Source organism: Monopterus albus, unplaced genomic scaffold (genome assembly GCF_001952655.1).
Source record: "Monopterus albus unplaced genomic scaffold, M_albus_1.0 scaffold629.1, whole genome shotgun sequence".
Lineage (NCBI taxonomy): Eukaryota > Metazoa > Chordata > Actinopteri > Synbranchiformes > Synbranchidae > Monopterus > Monopterus albus.
The window spans coordinates 7613-19152 of NW_018128509.1; the positions used below are offsets into that span (position 1 = coordinate 7613).

Consider the following 11540-nt stretch of genomic DNA (forward strand, 5'->3'; position numbering starts at 1 on the left):
GGGATGGAGATCTCCACTCTTTTTATTGGTCTGAGATTGGCTCTGGGTTTGTTTGAGCTGAACTCAGCCTTTGCCTTAAATTTTTGTGGGGATGTGCTGGGTGTGCAGAGGTTAAAGCTGGTGCTGGGGTCAGTACTGAGGCTTCATCTGTGAAGTGTGAGCTGCTGGGTACAGCTCGTCTACCTGCATTCTCAGTGGATGGTGACTATGTTATTGGAGGTGTTTTCTCCATACACACAAACATGCACACAGTGAAGCATAACTACACCACCAGGCCAGAGCCATTGCAGTGCACAGGGAGGTTAGTAAGAGGGAGAAGTGGGGGATAAAAGGCTGTAACTGTGTGGGAAAGAAATTTTTTTCTTCACATGATGTTATAAATGTTTTTTGTTTTGCTGTGCTTTTGTGTAGAATTGAAAACTTAAAGAGTAATTTTTCACAATATTAGCCAAATCAGCTTTATGTCATATAAATTTCAGATACTATATGCATATAAACAGGAGATTGTGGCTATATGTGGAAAAAAGGAATGTTTGTGTTTTTTAACTGAAAATATGTTGCTGAATGTTGGTCCTTACAGATGCAGTGACGCATCTGCATAAAATTAACATAATCTCCAATCTGGTTAACAGTAGAAGACTGAATATGTAGAGAGGTTTCATAAATTCTTTTGGATGATTGAACTAATTGGTGAGTGTTGCTTTCATGTATTGTAAGACAACAAATATAATGTTCCTGAATTTTGGTACTTACAGATTCATCTACTTAAAATGAAGCTCTCCTTGACACTGTATCTGTGCAGATTCTCAGTCATCCAGGTCATAGTAAACCGCAACCGAAATAACCTTGGAAATCAACTAGACTTGGATTTCTAGATCGAAGACGTTTCACCTCTCATCCAAGAGGCTTCATCAGTTCTGACTGACTGGTGTTGAGTTGGAGATATTTATCCCCCTCGGTGTGGTTTCAGTCCTTAGAAGGCCAACACTGTCCATTAACGACTGAGTCGTTACAGCCCAGTATCAGTGAGGGTCGTTACCTGTGAAGTGTAGGCACTCTGCTGTATTGGAGAAGATTTAGTGTGAGCCTTTTCAGGTGCCAAAGGGTAGAACTGCCACAGTGCTGCTGGGGAACAGGGCCTGACTCTCAGGGACCAGGCATCAGTTGTCTCTCCCTGCACAATGCAGTTGTGTGGGTTTTATTTGACTTGCTTCATAGTTTCAAAGAATAATGGTGGCTTTCACCTAATGTTGGATCTCAGTTGTTGAACCAGTTCCTGAAGGTTTTTGCATGCTTTGCACAGTAGATGTTCTCCAAGTTGTATTAGCAAGGGCTTGGTTCACAACTATCAATTTGAGTTTTCACACTGTTTGCTTAAAGGAGCGGATTTGTGAGCTGTACCATGGGCTAGCCTTCATCTGTTACATTGCTTCTTTTTCACAGGGGCAACAATATTGAGTGTCTTTCACAGGGAGGCTGGTAGCTTTGCTCCAGAACTAACAGGAGCAGAATTGCTTGTTGCTTTTGATCTGCTTTGTCCTATTCAGGACCTGAGGACATGTATTGATGGCGGATGGGTTCTGTATGTCTGAGGCACTGGTTGTTTGTTATGGTGGACAGAGAACCTTGGAAAAATAGCTTTCAAGGGACACAGATGAAAACAAGCATTTCAATGAACAAACTTATTCTGAACAAAGGAGAGATGGAAGTCTTAGTTTATTTGCTGGTTTGAACAGTGGCTTCACCTGATTGGTTGAGAAAGGTTAACTTTGGTTTAAAACATATATCATAAGCAATCGGTCATTAACATAATTAACCATAAAGTAGACCATCAAAAAGCACTTTTTTTACTCAAACCATAATGCTTGTGTAACCCTACAGTGGTAGTACTACTCGTAGCAGCACTAGGAATCTAAAGATAGGGTTATCAAAGACTAGGTTCAATGAGGAGGTTGGCAGTATACATAAGCTGTATAGTTGAAAGGGCTTATAGGTTCCACCCCAATGAGTGCAGGACAACAGGCTGTAGTTAAACTGGCGTGCAATTATTATTTAAAGAACTTCATTCAATGCACAATCACCTAGCGCACCCCCCCCCCCCCACCCAATACTCAATGTTCAACCAACGATGGAGCCGTTGCAGCGCTGTTAGTAGAGGAGGTGGACCCAGGCATCAGGGCGAACGAGGAGGGAACCAACTTCAGAAGATGAACCAGGAATCCAGAACCAGAAGAAGCTTCTATAAAAACCAGTCTACAAAAAATGTGCAGAGAATTAACCGCTATTTACAAACTAGGTGTCCTTTTTGCATTTGTATCACCACTCCATAGTCCATTCGTTTAGTATATTTAACCTAAAATTTGGTATAAATGTCCCAAAATAAACATGTTCCCCCTTTATAGGCATAAATCATTTGTATAATCGGCTCCAAGTATGATCACAAGTACAATAAACAATATAAAATTAGTCTTGCATGTCACCCAATACACTGACATAAGATTGTGTGCTGTGTAAAACTAAGCTTGTGCAACTTGTACCAAGCCAACAGCTCATGGTCAATGACATTTCCCATAGGACCAAAGGACAGATTTTGGTAAACAAAAAATAAAATGTACACTGTGAGCAGTTACCACTGTTATTTTTTAGTGTTACCCCGACTGGTTTTTAACAACAGTAGGGCTGAATCATCATTTTATAGTCATCTACATCATTTCCCAGTGACTATAGTATGCTAGTGTAGCATAAAATAGTGATCATGACTCACCGAGACAACCACAGTTTCACAAGGGTTTAGTTCAAGTTCCAATGGAGTTCAAAGCACAGTTCGGCGAGGATATATCTTGTTTGTACAAAGTTTACAAATCAATTTTGCTCTTGAATCAAAACCACAATAATTTGCGGCCTGTCTTTTTTTTGCCGCTTTTTTTTCTTCTCCAGCGTACTTATACCTGCTCCAGCAAGATACTGTGGTCCCTTGCTATAACGCGGTTCACCTTTCGCGGCCTCACAGTTTCGCTGATTTTTTTTTTAGTACAATTTTGCATGCTCTTTGCATGCTTTTTGCATGCCGTGTCTACTGCACAGTACAGAAATTAAATTTGTTAGTTCTAAAATCCATCATTATTATTTATAGGAAAACGTTTATACAGTATTTTTATTTATTTATATTTTATATTTATTATTTTTCTATGAAGGTTTGAACTTTGAGAGTGTTTAAACAAGAGAGAAAAGTGTGAAAATGTTAATGCCTGTCTGAGAAAAGTGTATAAAGTGTGTAGTGAGGGGTTTTACAGCCTTAAAACATCTATAATAATTGTAAAAAATAAAGCTCACTACTACGCCTATTGCGGGTTATTTTTAAAACGTACCTCCCGCGATTAAGGAGGGACCACTGTAGATGCCAAGAGAGGGGAAAAAAAGAACATTCTGCTCTAGTCCAGTTTTAGTACACTGCCACCTAGTGATGAAACCCATGAATTGCACTAAGTCTGGCAAGCGCTTACATCTACACAATACATTAGGGCTTTATGGGGCCAAATTAACAGGGTTACACTTGGCAATCATTTGATGAGTAGTGATTCATCAAGTTTAATGAAATAATTGTTATCTGTAAAGGCTGCTTTTGCCAACAAGTGAGGGGGAGACAGCTGGCATTTTTAATATAGTTTTCCTTATGTCAGGAGAAGTCATGTTTTCAAATTTTCTTGGGAATTTTAAAGCCATAGCAATGACAGATTCAACAAAATACTTATTAAAAACATTTAACAGAAGTCAGTCTGATTAAGGTTCCATCTACATTTAAGCTTTTTCCTAATCGGTGAGAAAATCACCCATGATAACTCTTTATTCCAAGTTCTTTAAGAATGGTATCCAAGTATTTATAAAACACACTATCAGAATATTGTCTTTATAGAGATAATACAATGAAAGTCATTTGTGGAAAGAATAACACTGAGACCAATACACTTCAAATCATTGAGATGTTTCCACTGAACAACATTAAACTTTTGTTTAGCAAAATCACTTTTCATCAGTGAATTGTTCACATGAACAAGTCTAAAGCTTAAGTGAAAAGCCAAGAAAAGGATAGGACAACATAAGGGATAAACCTGGTGTTCACAAAGGTAAGTTTACTAAAGGTGAAAGAAACCAGGAGCTTTGTGTGGAGGTTACTTAGTACATGCAGCCCAACAATCTAAAATACATGGAATTAAGCACAGACCACTGAGCAAGGATGTCTTCTCTCTGATGAATAGTAAGCTGACGTATAGTAGAAGGAGGGACACATTTGTTCCAAATGCTATATACACCATTGAAAATACAATAAAGCACACATGCATTTCAGGGATGGAGATCTCCACTCTTTTTATTGGTCTGAGATTGGCTCTGGGTTTGTTTGAGCTGAACTCAGCCTTTGCCTTAAATTTTTGTGGGGATGGTGTGAAACAAAGTGCTGGGTGTGCAGAGGTTAGAGCTGGTGCTGGGGTCAGTACTGAGGCTTCATCTTTGAGGTGTGAGCTGCTGGGTACAGCTCATCCACCTGCATTCTCAGTGGATGGTGACTATGTTATTGGAGGTGTTTTCTCTATTCACTACAACATGCACACAGTGAAGCATAACTACACCACCAGGCCAGAGCCATTGCAGTGCACAGGGAGGTTAGTAAGAGGGAGAAGTGGGGGATAAAAGGCTGTGACTGTGTGGGAAAGACATGTTTTTCATATGATATTATAAATTTTAATATATTTATTTTTTGTAGAATTGAAAACTTAAAGAGTAATTTCAATTTTTTCACATTATTGGCCAAATCAGCTTTAGGTCATATAAATGGTACTATATTCACAAAAACAGGAGATTGTGGCTATATGTGGAAAAAAGGAATGTTTGTGTTTTTCAACTGAAAATATAATGTTGCTGAATGTTGGTCCTTACAGATGCAGTGACACATCTGCATAAAATTCATAAAATCATCTCCAATATCCAGTGGTTAACAGTAGAAGACTGAATATGTAGAAAGGTTTCATAAATTCTTTTGGATGATTGAACTAATTGGTGGGTGTTGCTTTCATGTTCAGTATTGTAAGACAACAAAGATAATGTTCCTGAATTTTGATACTTACAGTTTCATCTACTTAAAATGAAGCTCTCCTTGACTCTGTGTTTTCTGTGAATATCATTGTCTTTATCATATCTAGCTTATATTTAAACATGAATATCTGTCTCCAGCATTGACGCTTTAGAACTTAGCATCTCATGTGCAATGGTCTTTGCCATTGAGGAGATTAACAACAGTACAAAGCTGCTACCAGGCATCAGGCTCGGTTATCAGATCCATGACTCATGCGCCTCAGTGACTGTGGCAGTCAGTGTGGCTTCTCAGCTTTCTAATGGGTTGGACCTTGTGTTTGATACCGGCAACAATTGTACTAAATCTAGTACAGTGATGGCTGTTGTTGGTGAGTCTGCATCCTCACCATCCATTAGTCTTTCACGCGTCGTTGGGTCTTTTAATATTCCTCAAGTAAATATTTTGACTTTTTGGCAAACTTTTAAATTTAGAATATACCCGTACTGATTTTTGACAGTGCCATTATAGAATTATCCTACCATGTTGTTTTCCTTCAGGTGAGCCATTCTTCCACTTGTGCATGCCTATCTGATAAGCGTCAGTACCCGAGTTTCTTCAGAACAATCCCCAGTGATCAGTTCCAGGCTGTTGCACTGGCCAAGCTGGTGAAACACTTTGGATGGACTTGGATAGGTGCTGTCCGGTCAGATACAGATTATGGAAATAATGGCATGGTGTCTTTCCTGGATGCAGCGCACAAAGAGGGGATCTGTGTTGAATACTCTGAATCTTTCCATCGGACCCAACCACGCAGCAGGATCCAGAGAGTGGCTGATGTTATCCGCAGGTTTCTACATCTCAGCCAGTGCTTGTGTTTATTTTGTTGACACTGCATTTTTGCACACAAAACAACAAGATTTAGTCAAAGAGAGGACTGGAGAATGATTATTATATTATTTCATCTTTGTGGCAAATTGGCAATTCATCTTTTTGCATCACCATGTCTGCTGTAATCTAGTTCAATTCTTGAGACATTTCAAACTGAATTGTTTATATTTGATTAATATAATCCACTTTAATATTTTTCTAGGTCAACAGCTATGGTTGTTGTGGCATTTTCATCTACTGGAGACATGAGGCTCCTGCTGGACGAGTTGTCTCATGAGTCTTCCCCACCTCGCCAGTGGATAGGCAGTGAGTCCTGGATAACTCATCCAGACATGATGAGGTTCACCTTCTTTGCTGGAACCATTGGATTTGCCATTCAGAAATCTGTCATCCCAGGTCTGAGAGACTTCCTGCTGGATCTCTCTCCCTCTAAAGTTGCAGCTTCTCCAGTTCTGACTGAGTTCTGGGAGGATGTGTTCAACTGCAGGCTGGAAAAAGGTGAGAAAATTACAGTGATTTGTAAATAAGGTGGGTCCTTCTGGTTGTGTTGTTTTGTTGACTGTCTGTCTAAGTAGAGCTTCCTGTGTTCCTGTGGTCAGATGGGGTATACTGCTTGATATGATCATCTTTCAGGTCAAGTGTAGGCACTCTGCTGTGTTGGAGAAGATATGGTGTGAACCAGACTATAGTGGTTTCACAATATTATCAATAAGGCCCTAAACACAAGCACATAATATGCACAAGGTCTTTACCACCAAGATAAACAAAGATAAAAAATTACATTTATTATTTATTAGTATGAATCAATTACAGAATATGTACATGAGCTTGAGTTAGGTTGTTATACACAATGATTCCAAATGACGTATTTATTTTCAACACATTTTAACATCAATTGCTATTTAAACAATCAGTGGGACCTGGAGTCCCCAGCAGAGGCACCAACACAGTATGTATTAGGACTGCATGCAGTGGGTCTTGATCAGACATTTCTATCTGTCCCTGGAGGGAAAGGATGTTCTTGTTCAGCCAGATGGTCCATCTACAGTCTTCCCTGTGAACCACCAAGGGGGCACCAGATCCAGTCAGTCTCTGCAGGAGGTTCAAACACACACTCCCTGTAGAATCGACCAGTCCACTGGGTTGGGATGCACTGGTGTATTTGTGGCCAGATGACCTCCCATATGCTTCCCTCCAGTCCCATTTCTTAGGCTGATGCTTCACAGAATAGCCAAGTGTAGCAACAGAGTATTGCTAGTGGCTCTGTATTGGTTAGAGAGGATTTGGTTCCCCGTGGTCTGCCAGCTTCTCAACGGAGCCCCTTGGCAGCTCCCTCGGAGTCAGCATCTGCATTGGAATGGAAATTTATGCTGCGTTTCCTGATAATATGGCCTAAGGGGAGAATGTATAAAGTAAAGAGAAATGGACCTAACACAGAACCCTGTGGAACACTGTGACTAACTTTAGTCTGTGTGGAAGATTCATCATTAACATGAACAAACTGGAATTGATCTGATAAATAAGATTTAAATCAACTTAGTGCGGTTCTGTTAAATCCAATAACATGTTTTAGTCTCTGTAATAAGATGTGGTGATCAGTGGTGTCAAAAGCAGCACTGAGATCTAAGAGGACAAGTATAAAGACGAGTCCGTTATCTGAGACAAGGAGGAGATCGTTGGTGACTTTTACCAGTGACGTTTCTATATGATGATGGGCTCTAAATCCTGAATGAAAATACTCAAATTGTTCTTGTGTAAGTGGTTACATAACTGCTCTGCAACAGCTTTTTTAAGAATTTTAGAAATAAAGGGGAGATTGGAAATTGGTCTATTATTAGCTAGAACTCCTGCGTCAAGAGTAGGCTTTCTGAGTAGAAGCTTAATTACAGCAACCTTAAAAGCCTGTAGAACATAACCTGTTAAAAGAAAAAGGTTGACCAGATCTAAAATGGATGTGTTGATTATGGGTAAAAAGTCTTTGAGCAGTCTAGTTAGGATGTGGTCTAAGAGACATGTTGGTGATTTAGATGAAGCAACTTCTGAGGTCAATTCAGAGAGATCTATGGGAGAGAAACAGTCTAAATGTAAATGATGTCTTACAGATGTCTGAAGCTGTTGTACTTGATAAATGATCTATGAGAGTTGTGGGAAGGGTCACATTAATTTGTTCTCTATTAGTTGTGATTTTATTTGTAAAGAAGCTCATGAAGTCATTACTACTGAGATCCAAGGGAATACTAAGCTCAACCGCACTGTGGCTCTTTGTCAGCCTGGCTACATTGCTGAAAAGAAACCTGGAATTTTTATTTTCATCATTAGTGATGAATTATATGCAGTTCTAGTACTATGTAGAGCTTTTTATGTGTTATTAAACTACTTTTCCAGGATAAGCCATATTCTTCTGACTTAGTGGAGTGCCACTTCCTTCCCAGTTTTCACACTACTTGCTTTGGGGAGTGGAGTTGTGAGCTGTACCACAGCTGGATTAGCTGGCCCAGGTGGAGTGACACCGGAGAGATGAGTTGCTGGAGATGGACTGCTGAGTTGAGTGGTGAGCTGAGGTGAGTAGGAAAGGTTGCAGAGCGGCTGGCCCAGATGTGATGGTGTTGGAGAGATGAGCTGCTGAAAGTGGACTGTTGAGTTGGATGATGAGCTGAGGTGAGCAGAGAGGGTTTCTGCAGAGAAACTGGCCCAGATGGAATGGTGTCGATGACGGAAGCCACGGCTGTGTGGATAAAGGCTGACAGGAACAAGTGTGAGGTGCACTGCAGCAAACAATGTCAGAGGCAGGATTCCACACAGCAGATAAAGTACTCAGCAGAGTGTGTAGCAACAAAAGTTACAGTCTTACTTACAAGTTAGTAGAATTGGGCAGTATGCCAGAACGGGAGCCAAAATGTCATAGTCTGTGTTAAACAAGGAACCAGTGGAGACTGAATGTGAACTTGGAGGCCATGTAGGCCAGGTGATTGTTAGACAGATTTACAACAGTTGCAGGACATTCCTGGGACACCGGTGTCTGCAGAGAGAGCAACCCTGACAATTTTGAACTGCTTTGTCCTGTTCAGGACCTGAGGACATGTATAGATGGTGGATGGGTTTTGTAGGTCTGAGGCACTGGTTGTTTGTTATGGTGGACATCAGAGAGGTTGTGCCCTGTCTGAAAATAGGCTCCTCCACTGTGTTATAAACATTGTATCTCAGGCTTATAGGCTCAGGGCCTGTAGATCCCTCATGCGAATTACCATTCCTAAGGAGCATTTCTACATTGTGGGCTGCATTGACAGGTGTTCCGCCAAGTGACATCTGTGCTGCAGCAACCTGGGTTTCACCTTGTATTTTTGCCCATTACTGCAGGTTTAATGTGGCCACCTCCCATCTTGCTGTGACAATTATTCTGTCTACATCTTTAGTTTGCAGCTGAGGCACAGAAATTGCAGTTTCCTTGTGACTTTATTGGTGCATGTCATCCAGGTATTACATACCATCTCTGGCAGTCAGAAAGAATGAAATAGAATGAGAGTTACACATGTATCTACAGGTCTATGAATTCTGGATGACGACCAGAATTCACTGTCACTCAGGATCTTGATGAAAAGATTCTGTAGGTGACAACATCTGGGTATCAGGCTCATTTATCAAGCTGCTTACATCAACCAGATCACATCTAATTTTTTTCTGCAAGGTCTTGACTTTCTGCTCAGAGTTGTTCAATTCAATCCAATTTTATTTGTATAGCACCAAATCACCACAACATTTACCTCAGGGCAGGTTACATAGTAAAGTCTAGACCTTACAGTATTACAAAGAAAAGCCCAACAAACCCCCCTTGAGCAAGCACTTGGTGACAGGCGACAGGGAAAAATCCCTTTAATGGAAGACGTCTCCAATAGAACTGGGCTCTTGATGGGCAGCCTTCTGCCTTGACCTGTTGGGGTGAGTGGATAGAGGAAAGAGAACAGAAAAGCATCAAGACATAACAAGTGGGTTTCTTAACGAGTGTATCAGTGAGTGGTGAAAATTGATTTGAAATGTGAACAGGCTTGTTGTGAACCATGGCTATTTGTTTCGAGCTATGTCTCTTGGAAAATGTCATCCAGCCACCTTGCTGGAGTCCGAGCTGCTCAGGACATTTTGCTGGAGGTCATCTAACTAGGACTGGGCTAGGTCTAGGAGGACCTGCACCAGCTAAATGGGCATGGCTAGCTATGCAGTTTGCCATGGTCTGGAGTTGTGCTTCCAATTCAGTGAGCCTGGTTTCCAGTGCTGCTAGAATCTTACATTTATAAAAAATTCCATTATCACTAAAAGAGGCAGAGTAAAAAAGACTGCTATCATTTAGTGGACCTAAAGCAGCAAATGAAATGTGAAATTAGTAGGATATTTTTTAACACTTCAGTGCTTGAGTAGTGCAAGCGTATGTTATGATTCACAAATTATTCAGTGTTCAGTGAAATCTAGAAATCAGTGACTTTTAAATCTAAAAAGGATCTGTGACCAATCCAGTAACAGGCAAAGCACAGTGCGTTGTCAAATAGGAAGTGAATATGCTTACCACAGCAACAGGAACTATCCTGCCAGTAACCCCAAAACACCACCTGCTGGAACCAAGAGCTAAGTAAAAGACACCTGTCTCTGTGTCTGTATGTTTTTAGGTTCTGCCACAGACAAGAAGGTGTGCGATGGAACTGAAGACATACAGAAGCTCCAGAACCCGTACACTGACACATCTGAACTCCGAATCACTAACATGGTGTACAAGGCTGTTTATGCAATAGCACATGCCATTCATAATGCTGTGTGTCAGGAGACTAATTCTACTACTCAGTGTGATAAACTCACCAGGATCGAGCCCAAACAGGTCACTTAAAACAAATAAATTAAAAGCCTAGTGCATTATTTATTTTAATTATAATCTACATTTTATTAAATAATGTTTTGTACATTATCTTATTCCAACCTCACAGGTTCTTACTCAGCTGAAGAAAGTAAATTTTTCCCAGAATGGTTATCCTGTGTCATTTGATGCCAATGGGGATCCTGTGGCCACATATGAGCTGGTTAACTGGCAGAAAAGTGAGAGTGGCAGCATTGTGTTGGTGACCGTAGGGTATTATGATGCATCACTGCCACTGGGCCAGGAGTTACATATCAACAGGAACCTCACCTGGGCAGAGGGCAGCACACAAGTGAGGAGCAATAATATAGTGTTAAATCTTGGTGAAATGAATTATATCAGTTCTGTAACAAAAGTACAAATCTGTGTGATTTTGTCTATGTATTCTATGTGGCAGGTGCCTGTGTCAGTGTGAAATGTGCACACACATGCATGGATGAAGTAAGCTGTGAGGTATGTTTATGTGTACTGATGACAGTAAGCACCTGAGTAGTTCCTAGGCTACAGCTCCCTTGAGGATAGCCACACTGGCGGTCTTTATCGTGCCCCCCTGAGACTGCAGGTTTGCTGCGCTGCTGCAGCTGTTGTTTTAGTTTAGCAATCTGCAATGAACAGAGGTTATTGTTAGTCAACAAGCTTACACACACACACACACACACACACACACACACACACACACACACAGCG

The 11540-nt window shown here is 40.7% G+C and overlaps 1 protein-coding gene across 1 annotated transcript in view; it reads left to right on the plus strand.

Moving 5' to 3' along the window:
- Positions 1-4584: 4584 nt before the first annotated feature.
- LOC109953338 (extracellular calcium-sensing receptor-like) overlaps positions 4585-11540 on the plus strand; it is a 15600-nt gene continuing 8644 nt past the window's right edge. The window contains 6 exon segments of the mRNA XM_020588789.1: positions 4585-4658; positions 5227-5521; positions 5626-5915; positions 6159-6454; positions 10612-10817; positions 10924-11145. Of these exon segments, the coding sequence (XP_020444445.1) occupies positions 4600-4658; positions 5227-5521; positions 5626-5915; positions 6159-6454; positions 10612-10817; positions 10924-11145 (1368 nt within the window). The 5' untranslated portion in view covers positions 4585-4599.